Source organism: Euwallacea similis, chromosome 14 (assembly GCF_039881205.1).
Source record: "Euwallacea similis isolate ESF13 chromosome 14, ESF131.1, whole genome shotgun sequence".
NCBI lineage: Eukaryota > Metazoa > Arthropoda > Insecta > Coleoptera > Curculionidae > Euwallacea > Euwallacea similis.
The window spans coordinates 319,785-338,026 of record NC_089622.1 but is presented as its reverse complement, the minus strand read 5'-3'; the positions used below and the strand labels follow the sequence as shown (position 1 = coordinate 338,026).

Genomic DNA, 18,242 nt, shown 5'->3' with positions numbered 1-18,242 from the left:
CTTCGAAAACTACCTAAATTATTCGAAATTTGTAAAAAATCGTGTTATATCGGTTTCTTATTCAGTTTATTATACCGCATTAGCTACTCTTTTTGGGTGCACTTTGCTATAGTAAATACCTATGATGTGTAAATTCAATGCATTGGCCTTTCTCAACTGAATTCGAGATGTTAAAGTGAAGAAAACGAAACCGAGTGCGAAGAAAAGCAAAGAATAATAATGAATTTTACTGAAAGGAAAAGTTAACTTGCATTGAAGTAGCTGACTGATCTAAATTAAAGCCAAACAGCAGTACCCTAATTGGACGCGTTCATTGAGCATCCAATTTGCGTGGGCCACCCTTAGATACTAAGACATTAAAATTCCCATCACTACCTATAAAGAACACAAACCGTCACGTACAATCATTTGTAGTATCTCGAGGGTGTTGCACTATAACCCCACAAATTGTACCATATATCCTGTCCAAGAAAATTACGTGTAGCTCGAGTATATGGAACAATAATCTTAAATTTTGTATCTGCGGGGGAAATACTCCGGTTTAAACGAAATACGAGTATAGTGGTGGCAAAGACTCTGTGAAATTGACTCAAACCCTTCAATTGCATTGTATGCATAAGGCGCGACATAAATGGGTTCTAAAATTTGATGCTGTTCTGGATGGTGCAACGTTTCTGGAACAAGGCCAAAGTTGGCCTTTTTAGTAAATTATATAGAGCTTCTAAAATAGAATCAGATTTGGGATTTTGTGGGGCTCAGTTATTATTGTTCTGGTCCTGACCTAATTAAGAAAACGACTTTGCGCCATACATAAATAGTTTTTTCGGTAAAGCTCAATTACTAAATTTAGTTGACGTTTTTGTGTGTCAGGGTTAAAATCGTTTAAAAACTGCACTTCGTCCTGACAATGATTTATCTCGCACATCGCACCTGAGTTTAGGTAGCTAAATTCTCACAATAACGCACACCCCTTTCGATTAAAATAAAAAAAAACCTTAGAGAAAAATGGGCGAGGAAACTGGTTTGGTAACGGGCTAATTTTCCAACTGGTGTTTAAAAGCAAACTCAATTTATTTTTGGGTGAACGGAAAACACGACCGAAAATTATGGCACTTTCGCCAAGACGCGAGAAGTCCCCCCAAAATATAATAAAAACATAATTTGGGTCTAATTAAAACCCTGAACGATAGTTAATGTGCCAAGGAATAAAATAGAGTTGATCGAGATAATAATCTTAAGGTTGCGACTTTTCGCTCAGCTTTTGGAGGACTCTATTATTCCAAGTCCTTAAATTTCTATTTCAAGAATCGTTGAACCAGCGTTTTTATTCCGGAATGAATTTATTTTTAGAAGATCGTTTTAATGAATTTGATAAGAAATTTTGAATTCAATTAAATGCATAACGTTCGCTAAAATTTTGAACTATATATTTGACGACTAATCGCTAAGAAAACTCTCAAGGGTTCCGACATTTACGAAACCCGAAAAATCCACATATAGGAGTCTCCGACTTCCTGATAGTTAAAAAAATGGGAGATATAAAATCTCGGGCCTTTGCGGAGCATGGGGTCACTCTTATACATATACTCACTTCCGTGATTTTTACGGTTATTCTAAAATTAAAAAGGAATTTGTTCAAAATGTCCAGGGTCAATATAGGTTCCTAATTAGTCATTATAGGCAAGAAGCTGTCCATCATAAAATCTCAAGAACAACAGGCTGGATCGTGCGCTTTTTTAATGAAAGACCCAGTATATTTTCAAATTGTTAGGAGACCATTTATAACGGATTAATTCATTCAATTCATATTCCTTTGTGTAGCTATATTCGTTTTTGAGATATCAGATGAAGTACTAACTAATAAACTAGTTCTTAATACTCTGTATATTTTCACGTATCTCTAAATTTGAACTTGTGCAAATCATGTAAAACTCACTAATTACACCTAGAAACCTAATAAAAAAGATTAATGTTGAGAGGATTTAAAAGCTGACAAACAACATGAAAACACATGACAGCGCCTATCATAAGCTTGTAAATTATGCAAGTTGCGAGAAAATAAATCCTAAAACACCCCCAAATGTTCGGGGGTAGTTATATTAACAATAATGCGACTAAAAGCGTATTACTATACACAATCCCTTAAAAATTCCTATCTGCCTTTTGACCTAAACTCATAAATCATGCATTATAAAACTTGCAGCAGGGGTTCTCTCCCTGAAACTTATTTTCGCTTCTTGCCATCGTCGTATTTGTGGTCACATCCCTACATTAATAAATTTATGGAAGAGTTCCGATACCATTAATCATTTATCTTTTGCCTTTTTGCTGGACAACCTCAAGGAAAGATGGATACTTGTCTGAGATGGTCGTGCCTCTAAACAAAATGCAGTTTCAGCGACAAATATCATAGAATAATTTGCGCCAAAAAATTCCCATGTTTTATCGTCAGCATCGAATTTAGTGCGACAAACTGCACATTTGCCTGTCAGCATTAAATCCTTAAATCTGAATGCGTGAGCATTGCCACAGGAGGATTTATCACCATCCTGGATATGAGATGGTAATATCGACACGTTATTCATAGTTTATTTCCAATGCGACATGCATCAGGTTTTGATAGAGCCGGACTGTGATTTATAGGTCTAATGATGTGATTAAAGTCATTTAATGTAGCAGACAGCACAATGCCCTAGATTCAGGGTTGGATTTAGTATAGAGTGGTGTGTAAATGATAAGGAGCTCACGGTAGTGTTCTCTCTGGAGTGCGAGGGCTTGAGGTTCGCACTTCATCTTCGGCACCTGCCTGAAAATATTTTATTAAACGGTTTCTTATAAGGCGGCTCAAGTGGGTATTTCATGAAAGCCCTGTAATTAAGTGTTTACTGAACAGAAAGAAATGAATGAAAACAACCAAAAGCCTTTTTTCTTCGGCTTAATTCCTATAATGAAATCAAAGAGAGTATAATTTCCCCATTAACTCTAATTCCGATAAATTAAATATCACTTCGACACTTCGTGCCTCCATTTTTTGTTCGAAGTTTTCCCTTTAACCAAATTAAACCAATATCCAATCGGTATCTTCGTCAAAGGGAAATAATTGAGTTGTAACGAAACAAAAACTTTTTCAGTCCACTTATTTTGAGGACCCCGAAATTCCCCCTAGTCGTTGTTTTTCTTTTATTCATTTGATCATGAGCGGAAAATGTGTTATGTTTTGGCGAGTAGGTCCGATACGAACCCTTTTCATGCTCATTAAACCCTTAGGTAAAAAATGTATTATTCAAATACCCGCTCAGAATTTAAATAATTTGCATTTTTTTCTAGTGCTGTAAGTTGCTGGGGCTATAGGTGCTGTTAGACACCTTGGGCCTTAAAAGCATTTTGAGGAAAATTAACACAGTTCTTCGGCTCTTAGCTGCATGAAAACGTCCATATTGATTTATTGATAATAACTTTTAATGGTAATCTACACATTCATCTATAAGGGGAACTAAACTGCGGAGGTGAGCCCTCTCGGGAAATACCAGATCGTTACGATGGTAAATATTTTATGAGGCCTATCCGTTGTTCCCAAAAGATCGCTGACATTTTTACAACCTGTTCAGTTAGAAAATAATGATGAGGTAAACGAAATTTGGCGAAAATTCCGCCTGAAATAATGCTTCAATTTTATTAAGCAGGTATGATATCCTGCTTAATACACGCGCTAAAACCACAAGTTATCTTTAAGAAAAAGCAATTACGCTGGTATTATCGGTGGATGTCACAAAGACATCGATTCTTCGCTCTCATAAACCTAGCCCCGAGTTCCTTTGGTTTAAAGCCTGAGCTTCATGCGTCGCAAATCCGACGTTCGAAAAATCTTATCAAGTTGAAAAATCGATTTTAAAATCATAGCAATTCGTTTGGATCTGGATCATAGAAATAACAAAAATTACAAGACTCCATGTTCCAAGCCCCGAAAAAAGCTGCTTTCTGAACGTGACCAATACCTGATATTAGAGCCAACTGGACGTGTAATTTTTCGGACATCGAACGTCTGGCATGAGACCCCGACTTGACCCGGGAAGACTCATATATTTTCTTCGATTGAAACTACAGGTGTAAAACTTCCTTCAATACATACTCAGATCTACTTGTAAAATTGGAAATTACCGTAACATGACTGAATTCAAAACAACATTCAGTCTTTTGAGAAAATCCAATGTTACTTAATATTCAAAACTGTCGAAAATTGGTCCTATGTTCCAAACCCATGTTCTCGAATAAAACGGGTACTCTTATAGCCCTTTGCAAGGGATGAAGTTACTACAGGGTTTTAATTGCCGAGTGAAAGGTTACTTGTGTTCTAATATTCGTATGTGAAGTGAGGTTCAGAGAATGCCATGAACGATTCTCCCCGACTACATAATGAGATTAGTTAATTGATTGTCGATAATCAAGTTCAGCAATCAACTCGATAATAAATAATAAGTGAGTTATGACCATTCAATGATTTAGTCTAATAACCTGAAAATTCATTGCTCGAAATCTGAGACATTTATCCATGTCACAGGACCTAGAGGGCCGCGGTTTCCCAATCGGACCTGGAGAGCCGGGATTCCCTGGTCAGTTAATCATTCGCATTCGTTTCACATATGTAACGATTCAACTGCAGCCATGTTCAATGATTCAAGGTGTCGCCTAAAGGTTTAAAAACTCAAATAACCCGTGTATGTGAAATGCCAGTATATATTTTATAACTGTGAATATGGGACGCTTCCCTACGACAATCTATGTTTCAAAATTAAAAAGGGAGCCGTTTTAACAGTGGCGGTGAATAACTTCTGCGACATCCAAGAAACTCTTAACCTGCGTTGTTATTTATTAAAAGTTGTTAAGTTTTTATTTAATAATTCAAGATGAAGCATGCACATTCAACAGTCGTATAACTTGTAGAAACAACAAGTTAATATAAGTTGTCTTAGAAGTTTTACAACGGTAAATTCAATTTTCTTTAACCTTAATATTATATACTAAATCAGCAACATGTTTCCTCGTTGCAAACTTCTTAAAATGTAGTAAAACTCCTAAAACTCAATCTTCTCCAAGCGACACCGCAATCATTATTGTTCTAAAACTATGTAGAGAGTCATCGTGGTTCAATTTTGCCCATTATGGTTATTTTACGATGTATCTAAGCCACCGCTTCTCCTCGACTGTATAATAAATACCTCAACATGGTCGTTTTGATAATATATCGGCCACATAAAATCTATATTAACCTTAACGACCCTAAATGCTCAAAGAGAGGTGTTGGAGAATTTGCTGTTATCGTACTCTTAAGTTCACTGAATTTATCGGTATTTTCCGAAGATATGCGCCATTCATCAATAGTGAAAAGTATATATTTACAAATTCAACTTGCGGAATTAAATTCACTTTACATGTTCTAGAATACTTTTGCCCTATGAATTCACGTTCTGAACTAATTACCTTGCACAGCAAAAATGTATCGTGCAAAACGGCAATAAAGGCATCAGTTCTCCAGGATTTTCACATTACGTAATTAAAATTCTGAGAAAATAAAGCAAAATCCTGTATTAAGTACTTTTTTATGAATGAGCCCACTCGCAGGAATCTTTCGCATGAGAAGGCGTCTGAAATGGGTCTCTTTAACTTCCCAGAATAACAATTTAACCACCATTTTTGCCTACACCTACGCATTGGAAATTTCCTAGAAAAGTCTCTTGGAATATTCCTCAACGTCAAATGTGGGATTGAGCAAACCAGCCCTTGTTTTTTTTTATTATTCCACCTAAGTGTTTTAGATCGTCCGCTCACGCAAATAGCTATATCATGTATATTCATGGCAGCACTTAAATGTTAAATTTCGAGTAAAGCGGGTTCGGTTATCTTATGTCAAACTGATATTTTGAAACAAGAACACCGCTTAACATAAATTTATTTGATCTTCCGAGTGGAGTGAGATTATGCAAATAGACAGCTCCAGGAATCGAGCAAGTCTCGGTTTGACCTGAACTAGGCAAGATTTAGATTATGGAATTAATTTAAACATACACACGCAGCTGAGTGGAATACGGATGAAGACTGGTAATTTTGGGAAAAGAGAGAAATAGAATAATTTATATAAATTATCGAAAATTCTTTTGACCCTGCACTGCCCGGAAACTTCAAAGCAAAGCGCACAGTACCCGCAATGTTCGTTATCAAACAATAATGGCCATTTCAATGATCGATTTGTATCATTAAAATGAAAATTAAAATTCAGTGGCTCTGAATGATACGTAATACAAAATGGACGTATGAAACTATTTAGTCCAATCCAATTACTGGAAATCCAACTGCATTAATTAGAATCACAAAATCATTAAATTAATGCCACACTTGCCGGGCTCAATTTTATACTCGAAACAGCAACGATTGTCCAAGACTTATTACAACTAAACTCTTAGATGCTCATGCCGAATCCTGGCAGCCTCATCTCTCAACTATTCGTGTCGAATCCTGACAGCTACATGGAGACTATTCGCAATCTAATCTTTCTCTCTTGCTCTTCCAATGTGTCAGTTATTATGGTAATGCATTGCTATAATGTTCAGTGCAACGGGACTGGTAATGCTGGTACAAAATCTTACGAAATATGAAGGAAATTGGGTAATTTTGTCAGCTGCGGTAGCAATCGCTCGCTTATAATGAGATCTCAATATTCCTCGAATTCTAGAATGATGTGAAAGAAATCAAAGTATGTTCTTCTTTTTGTTGCTACTTCGTATTAAAATGCGAGGAACGGCAATTCTATGACGAAGGAAACGAGGGAAATGTGTTCCAGCATGTTTCTCAAATAGTCTTACTTATTTATGATGGAAAATGGAAATTTTGCATCCAAAATTCTTTTCAGAATAAACGTTTATTTATTGCTCACAAATAGGCACATTTAAGTTCCCATGGGGAGAACAATTAAAGCTCCATAGGGTTATAATTTTTCGATTAACTCTCACCAATTTCGTTTCAGCACTAATTGACAAACGCCATAACTAATTAAATCAGCATTAAATCAAAGTACATGTTGACTATTGACTATTACGTATAGATTAACTAATAATTAATTATTGGATTTAAAGCATAACTTTCACGTATGTGCCGGCATATTTTTCACTTTCTGCGATAGCAAAATTTAGCAAAAAAATTTCGTTTGCTTCACGTTCCATACGAACCTGTTCTACCTTTTGTAAATCGTAGGGTGGCGATATTAAACCATCGGTAATTGTCCCATGTATGTATGTTAAAAATATGTCCATTTGTCATAGGGTATCTGTAGAAAAGGCTCTAAACTTTGCCTATTCATGTTCCGCGTCAAATGCTTTCTTGGCAGAATGAGAATAGAAATTAATATTCTTGAGTGCGATTTAGAGCGTCATTACTATGGTTCCCCATAACTAGATATTTTAACCAAATCACCTAGTAAAGTTTATACATTCCCGACCATTTCTCAAATTTTTTTGATCACCAAATCAATATAGCTAATTTTTATGGAAACCCTACAATCATTTACAATGTATGTTTTTTAGATGAACAAAACTTTATTCTTTAAGCCTTGTATCAGAATCTATATCAGGTGCAGCGTATACTACCAAAAACTTTCTGGAAACTTTCGTAAAACTCGTAAGTTCTCATTGCTCCTCCCATAAGCGCAAGTACGGAAGCAGTGAAAGGATGATCCAACGTTATTTTATCGGGTAAACTTAACAAAAACTATTGGCATTATTTTCAATTTTTTAATCAATACAGCTCCTTTATCCTTCTAATCTAAAATTCAAGTAGGAAAAATGTAAAAATTACATTTGTTTTAATGAATAATGAGGCCGCTGTATTGCGGACAGTTATTAAACCTCACTGCAAATCCCGAAGGTGTTCGTATAATGTATCCGCAATAAAAATAAATAAAAATAACAACAGAAAACATGTTTTGAAAGGGCTGTAAAGACGGCAAAAATTGTATAATTTAAATAATTTAAAACCTTTCCTACACCATGATCCTGTTTTTTAACGTGCTAACTAAAGTTTTGGTTTGGAAATATAGGAAATCTGACGAACAATGAGTAATTGCATCGGTAATTCTAGAGATGAACCGTCAGATATCTCGAATCTTCCAATTGATTTCAACACAGCCAACGCTTTGTCATAACTCAGACTTTTTGGCGCGATAATTCATCTTAATGCAAACAAGCATTAATAACGGCAAAATTACATTTCGTGCCTACAATTCCCTTTGACCTTTTCGTAGTATCGCCCACGCAATACGCGACTCCCCATTCATCCAGCCGCACAGTACAAAAGCATCGGCATTGCACCCAGTTTCCAGTTTTATTCCAGACAGATAAGGCCGCGGTCGTGTTTAGATAGCGTAGGTTGTAGATCGTAGAGTTCGCAAATATTTAGTTTTAGTTAGTTCCATCAATTTGAAACACCTGTTTTGGGTTTAGAATTATTGGTGAGTTTGCTGACAAAATGCGGTAGGTCATACTTTATAAAGTTATGTCAGCGTTAAATTTGTTTCAGATCTCGAGAAGAATAAAATGGGGGACAATAAAGAACCGACCCTAAAATGAACTCCACAAAATCCGAGAGGAAAAGAGGATGCGTTCGACCTCCTCACTTCGATATATTGTAAGTGCATTCTGTACGAAAAAAGTAGGTAATTATTTCCATTAAAGAAGGTGGTCGTTTTGTAATAAATTGCAGGACATAATTCAATAGCATGCATAATCCCAGTAATAAAAAAGAAAAGGGCGGGTAAATTAAAAGCTTTTACGATCCAAAAAATAACCCTGAAATAACTAATAGAATGGGGCCTTGAGTTCTCACTCAACGATAAAACCCATTCTGAATTATAAATTCCACTTACTCTTACATTATCCTTGAAAAGTAATTCCAATTTCAGCTTTAAAGCTCGTTTCCATACGATGACCCACTTAACTCGATTTTTTTGTATCCTCGGGATAATGAGGATATTAATATTCAAGGCGCAATTTTTGCAACGTTGGGAACCTTATTCCGTAAGCGGGACAAGATCTTATTTCTTAACCGCGATTCAAGAAAAATCTTCAAATATTAAATTAAACTAAAATCATGGGATTACAGGACGAAGAGTTCAATGAAAAGAAATTGAAGAAATATTTCCGACCCCCGATGAGCCTCGATTCTTACTAGCTACGTACTACTAATGATCCATATTAATAAAAATAGTGATTCAATCAATAAGGTGTTGTTAATTTGTGCTCTTTATTCTTCGATTTTTCAATACAAATTCAACGTTTTTCCGGTTCGCCGCCACCAGCGTGCGATAAAATATCCATTTCTATTCAATATTTCAATTTGATTCTGAACTAAACGCTACAGTTTTCTAGCTTAAATAGAAATTCACTAATATTTTTCTTTACTCAGATGGCTCCCAAAAGCAGCAATCCGATCCGTCGAGGGCGATCCATCGGACTGCATCCTCGTGGTTGGAGTCTCACGGCCGAGAATGGCCCTTGCCGTCCTTATCGTTATGCTACTTTCCTTGTTCCTCACGTTTCATATCATTTACGACAGTGCCCTTAGCAGTCTACACAAGAACCAACAGCAAAATGTATTGGAGAGCCACAGGCCGCCTCTTTTCCTCCTCTCCAGAAAGCTCTATCCTGTGGCGGCAAGAAGGTTACCACAGGTGAGAATTTGAATTTTGTTTGGCTCATTAACGATGGCAAATCTGAATGTTGCGGATACTACACGTCAATTAGTGAGCATTGGCGCAAACAGCGTTCTCCAAAAGTTGATAGGTCCGAAAATATACAGGGTATTGGGGGTTATAAATTTATTTTCGCCGTTATTCCGAAGATATCTAAGTTGGGAACTTAAAGTTTGTAAAGTTATGTTTTTTAGGCGGAGGATAACATACGGGTTGCAATTTCCACGTTGCATTATCAAAACATCGTGTTCCTTAAATCGATTTTTCTCGAAATCGGAAGAGATACTGAAATGAAACAAGAATACATAATTAATGGGAAAATGATTGCTCTGTCAGGGTTTGAATCAAATTTCCTATAGGGTAACAAGTTATTAACTGTAAATATAACTGAAATTGGTCGAAGGCGACGCCCTCCAAGACCAGCGCTAAAATTGCAACACGTATCTTATTCGTCGACTAAAAAAACATAACTTTTCACTGTGGGTTTTTGTTTTCCTGTTAGTTTTATGAAACTAAAAACGACGAAAATATCTTTCGTAATTTTGTGACCAGAAACTGTTATTGTCTGCCTGAAATTTGACGAGCTGTGTATTTAGTGTTTCAATTAATTATATTATACAGTGGATATTATATTGTTCTTTACAGAATTAAAAAAAAGAATGATATTCTTCTATCGTTGAAGACAGAGGCATGCGAGGCTGCGGTAATGAATATAAAAAGATTTATGATTTTTTTCTCTTTTACAAATTCGTCAATTGAGAAGAGGAGTCGAGGCACGCTAAAGACTTTCTGTGACAACATATTCCTATTAATAATTGCCCCAAAAAATTAAAAAAGCTGCTGTCTTATCATTGAACCGAGGCATGTTAGGCATTTACTAGGAATAAAAACATGTTTAGACAATTTCCAATTTCCGAAATGGAATTATAGAAACTAGAATAGCTTTGATATCAAGATTCAGTGCGTAACATCATGCCTTGTCTTTGAAATTTTGCGCATTATAATTAACGAACTTCATCGCTTATCTAACGAATATTATGGTATTTATCGAAAGATCATTCTTGCATAGTTTCTGTATCACTTGCTAATGAGATTTCAAGAGCATTGTAAGACTCTCTTTGAGGAGAACATGTCTTAACCCGAGTAAAAATCTCTTCAGCGATAACAGGTGCAATAAAAAAAATTTTAAGTAAATATCTTGAAGCAGATCCTCAGTTGCCTCCAACTCTGATATAATATTATTTCTTGTGATTGTTTGACTGTAGATGAGACATAAAATACCCGTTGAACTCTTGATGAACTCAGGGACCACGACTATAAATCAGCAATATGGTTACTGTTCCAGTTCTCTGGCAATCTAATTTTAATAGAGCATTAGTGCGAATAGCAGGTCAACCGGAAATCAAGATTGAATGTGCCCATTCCATGTATATATTCCTGCAAGCAAGAATTGTTTTTAAGTACTTTATTTTAATGTAGAAGAACGTAACGTTAATAACCTGAACTAATTTGAGCTTCTGAGACATTTGAAATTTTCCAAAGTAACCTTGTCCAGTGTTGACAAATGTGATTGCGCTCTTGCTCAATTGAGCTTCATATTCACTTTTCAGCAGCACATTCCATAATATTACTTGGTAATTCGTCCACAAAACGTCCTATAAGCACCTAGATAAGTTTTAAGAGCTTCACCCTGCTTTTGTCAAAGAAAACTTGAAGTCATATAAAGTTTTATCATGCAAATGAAACGTCTAGAGTCAAGTAATTTATTGCAAAGCTTAAGCTTAAGACGCTGTTCTATTGATATTATAGTCGAGTATTACTAGTACATATTGTTTCCTCAAAGTTAGGTGCTTACAGTTTGAGTGCAAGGAACTTTCATGCGCCCTCTCTAATGCCGCTTTCCAGACTTAATTTAGATAACCTTTCAGGCAATTATCATGGGGGTTCGGAAATGTGGAACAAGGGCTTTGCTGGAGATGCTCTACCTTCATCCAAAAGTCCAAAAAGCTGCGGGTGAAGTACATTTTTTTGATAGAGATGAGAACTACAACAAGGGTTTGGAATGGTACCGCATGCAGATGCCTCACTCCTATTATGGTCAAATTACCATCGAGAAGAGCCCTAGTTATTTCGTAACTCCGGAGGTGAGTCTTTTTCTTGCACGCATTTGCTGCGAATATCAGTTCAGCATCTGACCGAAATTTTTTACCAACAAGACTTTTTTCCGAATTCGGGAATAACAACAAAGCACTTCGTTTTTCTCCATTTTTGACAAGTACCAAACATAAAGTGAAAACGTCGAAACTAATGGACATTTCATCATGAAATGACAAAGTTGAGCAAGAGAAGCATGCCACTCGATGTACAGATTGAATGACTAAGGAAATCATGCTTCAGTAATTGTGAGGCCGGAAACTTTTCATCTCATTCTCGTATTCAATAAAATCTAGTGTATTCAAATAGTAATTGGACATATATGACCTTTCAACGGCTATTTATTATTCACAGTGAATGATGAGCTGAATATGTCAGTTTCCGGCAGCAGCTATTGACGTAAAGATTAAATTGGTTGAAATTGGAAAAATTCCTAAATATGTATTTGTTTACATAATTTTTTTCTGTTTTAAAAATAATGCTTGTAGACTGATATTAATTGGATTATAATCTGTTTACTCAAGAATTGTAAATAAATGATTAAGTAATGTTGTTTCTTTGGCCGATTTTTGGTAAAACAAAACTATTTCTGTCGAGAATAAAATTCCTATGCATTTTTACCCGACATATCAGCTAGCATTAATATGCCATCATTCACTTAACAAATGCTTATTGCTTTGTTTTGATCGATTTTTATTCTAAAACTGTTTGTTTGTGTCCTTTCTTTTTTCACTGCTGCGTCTTCACCCATATTTTCTTCACAACGGCATACATAGTTGATCTTCAACTTATTCTATAATTTAATGCGTCATGACACACATTTTGTGTAATTGATTTGAAAATGGGTTTATAGTTATCTGAGGACCGCTGCTGATATTTTAAGTCCATTTTTACTTAATGCTACAGCAGATATGATTGATTTCCTTCTAAAATCAATTCCCACTTCAGGTCCCTGAAAGGATCCGAGCAATGAACTCTAGCGTTAAGCTCCTTTTAATCGTCCGAGAACCCGTCACACGAGCTATCTCTGACTACACTCAGCTACGAGCCAACGCAGCCACATCCTCACCTACAGCTTTGCCAACACCCCCACCAAAATCCTTCGAGCAACTAGTCCTACACCCCAACGGATCAGTCAATGAAGCTTATCGGCCACTGTCAATCAGCACTTATCATCATTACCTTCATAGATGGCTGGAGGTCTTTCCGAGAGAGCAACTCCTAGTAGTGAATGGCGATCTGCTCATCGAAGATCCGGTTCCTCAGTTGCAGAAAATTGAGCGATTTCTAGGTCTAGAGCCGAAAATCGGTAGTCACAACTTCTACTTTAATGAGACGAAGGGGTTCTTCTGTTTGAGGAACGAGACCTCAGACCGGTGTTTGAGAGAGACCAAAGGTAGGAGGCATCCCAGAGTTGACCCTCACGTGGTGTCGAGACTTAGGACGTATTTTGGGGAGCATAATCAAAAATTTTATGAATTGATTGGCGAAGATTTAGGGTGGCCGGAAGATTAACAGTTCTATTTTCGTATAGAAAATTGCGTGATATTATTGAATAAATAGTTTTGATGAGGATGCTTTAGGCACGTTGAATTTGTATTTAGTTTAAGATTAGGTAGCGTTGATTGGACGCAAATTTTGCTGTTGTTAGCTCTTTTTTGAGAGAAATTCTTCCTTGACCATTTTATAGCGGTTTAAAAATGTTTGTAATGATTTTATGTCCGATTTGATTATCAGAGGCTCTTTATGGTACTATTTTACGGCCATAAATGAATTCACGATAGTTCTAGTACACTAAAGCAGTACAATGGACGATTCACATTACCGCCACATTACGGTCTACTCGCGGTCAGATCAAATATTGTAAGGATCCTTTTCTATTGTTTATTCACATTAGCAAGCACGGTCGAACAATATACCATTAATGTTTTTTGTTTGATCTTGTTTGACGCTGTTTACATTTCACCTGATGGTGTCCTTAATCGATATTGTGAATCGTCCACAAAGCAGGTACCATCTGTATTTACTGCGGAACTGACTCGATGTTGACTGACTAACATAAATTTCTTTTAGCAGGTGATTAAGGTATTTCGAGGGTATTTTAATTTTGAATTAAAAGTTATATCGTTAGTAAATTTAGATAAAATCGGACATAAAACGTTGTATGTAATGCGTACGTAATGCTGTTTTGTTCGAGTCGCCGGACTCGCTCGCAAATGATTCGTCATTTAAAACATTACATTACGTATTTATTACATGCATAACTATTATCGCTCAAGTCGACTATTTTTATAGAGCTTCTTTAAGTAATTAATTTCTCTTGTTTGTTAATTAAATTTTATATGGAGCACAAGTATAGGAAGTGAGATATTCAACATCTCCTTAGTTCACTGTATAAAAGAGTATATGATTCAAATACCACACCACATATCATACATCATATCAATATACATATCAATAACAGAAACATATCGTCTTTTGTGAGAGATATACATATTCTAATAAGTAATTATTTATAAGAGAGATAAGAAATTTATATTAGCATAAGGGTGTATTTTAGACAATATCTTAGCTGGGGCAAGTGTTGAATGAATGTTATTGCGCTTTTATTAGGCTGAATTAAATTCTATGCAATTGTTGTTAATCTTATCATTGATAATGTGCATGATGTGGCACCATACGTATAGGGAATAAAGTTCCATAAGCCATGGATTAATGACACTCCGGTTTAAGAAGCTAAAGCAGATGAATGTATGCTTCATTAATATTTTAGCATTAGATAAACGAAATCATAACAAAATCGTGTGGACCCACTTTGAACTTGATCATATTGATCAGTGCCTTATTTTTAATTTGTAAAATCCATGTTGGAAATTACGATTATGAGGCCCAAAATGTTGTCTTATTAAGAATTTCGCACTAATCAGATCCTGCAAATACCTGTTTGCTTAGGTCTAAAGATGTTATCAACAAAACCATATTACCAACCAAGCAAAATTAATGCAATGGGATTTCTATACGATAAGCTGAATAGAAGACTCTTCATAGACGCAGCCCGAGTACACATGAGAGTACTGCTTATACAGCTTTTAATAGGATTTGTTATTTATACTGCAAATATTTCCATCCCTCTTCAGTTAACATTTAAAGCTAAACTAAGTACAAATGTTTTATTACCTACCTATTAAATTAATTTCGGCCTCGCAGGAGAGATGAGATTCCTGAATTTAGTCTGGAAATATGGATTTACTTGGATTTTGGTGAGTTTACAAAAAACACATTACCTTAATAACGATCTCCAAGCTATGTACTAAGAAGAAAGCGCACGAATTTCGGATCGTGAGAAAAAGTGTCAATGTTTGTAAATATGGTTCCGATTGCTATACTTACCATGCATATTTCCAGCAGTCTGGAATCGATTATCCTCTTTGTTGGAACCGACCGAAATTAAAGGTGTTTACGCCTCTTCCATTCCGGCGTGGGATCTAAAAATTTATCATATTATCTTAAAATACACACGTTCGACTCACTTCATCAATCACCAAGGCAAGAAAATTGTTTTTTAACTTAAAGTGTTCAAATAAATTTGTGAATATGACTATAAATGATGAAGTCGCATGAATTATTAACAAGAAATTTCCGTTTTCGCTCTCTTCGTCTCCCCTGCTTTGCAAATTTTTGACTATAAGCTAATGATAACGTTTTTTCCCCTACTGCTTAATCTTTCTGTTCGAGCTATACATTGAAACCTCGAAATCCGAAATTTCTCAGTGACACACAAAAAGCAGTGCTGGAAGTGAAGAAATCTAATAAAAAATAAATCTTCATTTTTTACAATCCAGCCCTCTACAAAATGTGTCTTAATGCGTGTTCGCGTTTTCACTTGATACGTCTTTAAATTTAGAGTAAAATTAGCATTAGGCAGTTGATTTGGCCAGCAGTTTAGTTCCGAATGATAATTTTTCACATGCCTGCATATCAAATCCAAAGTCTACAAAAGCACATTCTTATAATATGTCATGATGAATGTGAAATTGTTGTGTGGGATCAAACTCCTATAAATAACGCCAAAAATCTTGGACTCCGAATTGTTTTGTATTAGGATAATCATCTAAAATAATCAAGCTTTCATTTAAAAGCTGAAACTTACGAATGATAAGTGTAATGAACCAGTTTAGAGTGGGTTCCAAAGACCCCGCCTCAGTTTAACTGAAGAGACACATGATAGCGTTTTGCCAGCAGGATAACGATTTTGCTGCCCTTGTCTGCTGATGTGAAAAATCTGCCATGTGTTTTTAGTATATTTGCATGATATGGACAATATGACAAACAAACTTTGATTCCTCATCAAAAGTTACAATGTTTTATTTTTATCTTCTGCGATGAGCGGAGGATTTTGCCTGAATATCTGCGAAGCTTGCCTTGAGTTTAGGCAGTTTTTCTCTCAGAAGTCGTGGATAAAAACAGTTATAATGCTTTCACAAAAAAAGTTCCAGCAACGGGTCCAAGACTGGTGCCGTATGTTTATTTTGAGTATTACACGTGGCGACCACTTAAGACGCTAAAGGTACCTATTTCGAAATATTTTTATCCTCACCATACATAAGTAAAATAAACCAATATAGCTCAGATATTTTATAAAAGAAGCAATATTATTTTACCTACCTACATTAGGGATACGTTAAGTCTAGCAAAATGTCCACGAACTCATTATGGCCATACGCATATAGTACACCATCACCACGACACTAAATACATTAGAACATATCAAAGATGAGAAAAATGCATATCAAAATTGTGATTCACAGATTGTAAAATATTTGTACATAAATGGTTTCATATAAATGTCTATTAGTAAAGTTTTGTAAATGTAAATAGTTGTTTTGTTTGTGAATGGAACTACTACTTTGTGATCGTTACATTAAATCTAGGTGATAAATTTACGTATAGTTAATAAAAGATAACCAAATAGGGGGAAATAGCCACAAGATCTTTGTTTTGTTTATAGGAACGTCCAGAATGTTACAAAACAAAAATAAGTCTTCACTGAATGAGACACTGGAATAGAAATTGCTATTTCCGTATTTATCCCATAAGCAGATCAATTTTTCTAGTAATATCGACCTTCTATAACATTTAACTTTACATCACTATTTATTCGTATTTACTAAAAATATAATATAAATATTTTGCAAAAAATATATCTCTTTCTAGACTAACTGAATCTAACTGTATGTGAACTTTACCTGCGTGTCGTTTGGTCTTTATGTATATTTTAAGCCCCTACTTTAGTGCAAAAATAATTGCTAAAATAGCTGTTGGTAAATGTAGTTTTATAATTATTGTTTTTGAATTTACATTGAATTTCCCTAATTTCTTTTCTCTTAGGTTTTGCAGTTGTGCCCTAAATAGACCAATATATGTGTTTTTGAATAAATTTAGAGGTACTACGAAGTGGAGAAGTATCGTTTAAAATTGCCAAAAAAATATCCTAAGAAACAAAAATTTCGATGACTACAAATTCAGATGACTTTTGAGTATAAATTGATCTAATTAAAATTGATTAAGTTTTGTATATTTAGGTAATATAATAATTAATGGACCTGTTATAAGTCAAAACGATTACGACGTAACAAAACATATCAAGCTGTACAAAAAACTAAATGAAGACTGTTTACCTAAATTAAATCATATTTATAAAGCATTAATTTCTTAAATCCATATTATATTAAAGTAATTACTTGTATGTGCTAGAGTCTAAAGTAGAGTTTCTGTACCTACTCAAATCCCTGCCTCATTTTTCCGGTCACAAACAATAAATGTAAAAAAGCCACCGGTTATTAATTTAAGACAAAACTTTATATAGTCCATTTAGTTAGGAAAAATAACACTGTTATATTGTAAACACCAAAAACCATAACTGCTAGAACGTTTCCTCTAGGTGATAATCACACTTGGTTTTTATAGAAAATTGCGCAAAATTCTTCAAAAGAAAACCTTCTACTTTTAACTATTCTCTTACATATCCTTGAAAGACGTACGTAATGGCAAGCAATTATTGTCTTTTTCAAACTGCAGTTTTTTGAATAAATGTTAACGCAATAATTTTTGTAAATCTCATATATTTGTCATTTGAAAAATAATTATTTTTACCCAAGTTAAATGTAAATTTTTGAGTAAATAAATGTTACAAAATATTTTGATTTTGATTAGATTCAATTGAATTTATTGTGATTGAGGGCGCAACTGCCCCCGCATCGCAACCTCAGAAGGCTGTTGTGTTTCAACCTATATTAAATTTCATCCGGCGGATATAATTTCCCAACGAAGTCAATTATTATGCCATTAGCTG

General features: G+C 35.1%; 1 protein-coding gene across 3 annotated transcripts in view; it reads left to right on the top strand.

The window, feature by feature from the left end:
• The window catches only part of Hs3st-A (Heparan sulfate 3-O sulfotransferase-A), a 50,396-nt gene extending 35,987 nt beyond the window's left edge, over positions 1 to 14,409 (top strand). For all 3 annotated transcript variants that reach the window (XM_066396961.1, XM_066396959.1, XM_066396960.1), the window contains 4 exons: positions 8,566 to 8,673; positions 9,451 to 9,715; positions 11,665 to 11,880; positions 12,839 to 14,409. In XM_066396961.1, the coding sequence (XP_066253058.1) occupies positions 8,612 to 8,673; positions 9,451 to 9,715; positions 11,665 to 11,880; positions 12,839 to 13,405 (1,110 nt within the window). In that variant the 5' untranslated portion in view covers positions 8,566 to 8,611 and the 3' untranslated portion in view covers positions 13,406 to 14,409. The remainder of the gene's footprint in view (positions 1 to 8,565; positions 8,674 to 9,450; positions 9,716 to 11,664; positions 11,881 to 12,838) is intronic.
• The last annotated feature ends 3,833 nt before the right edge of the window (positions 14,410 to 18,242 follow it).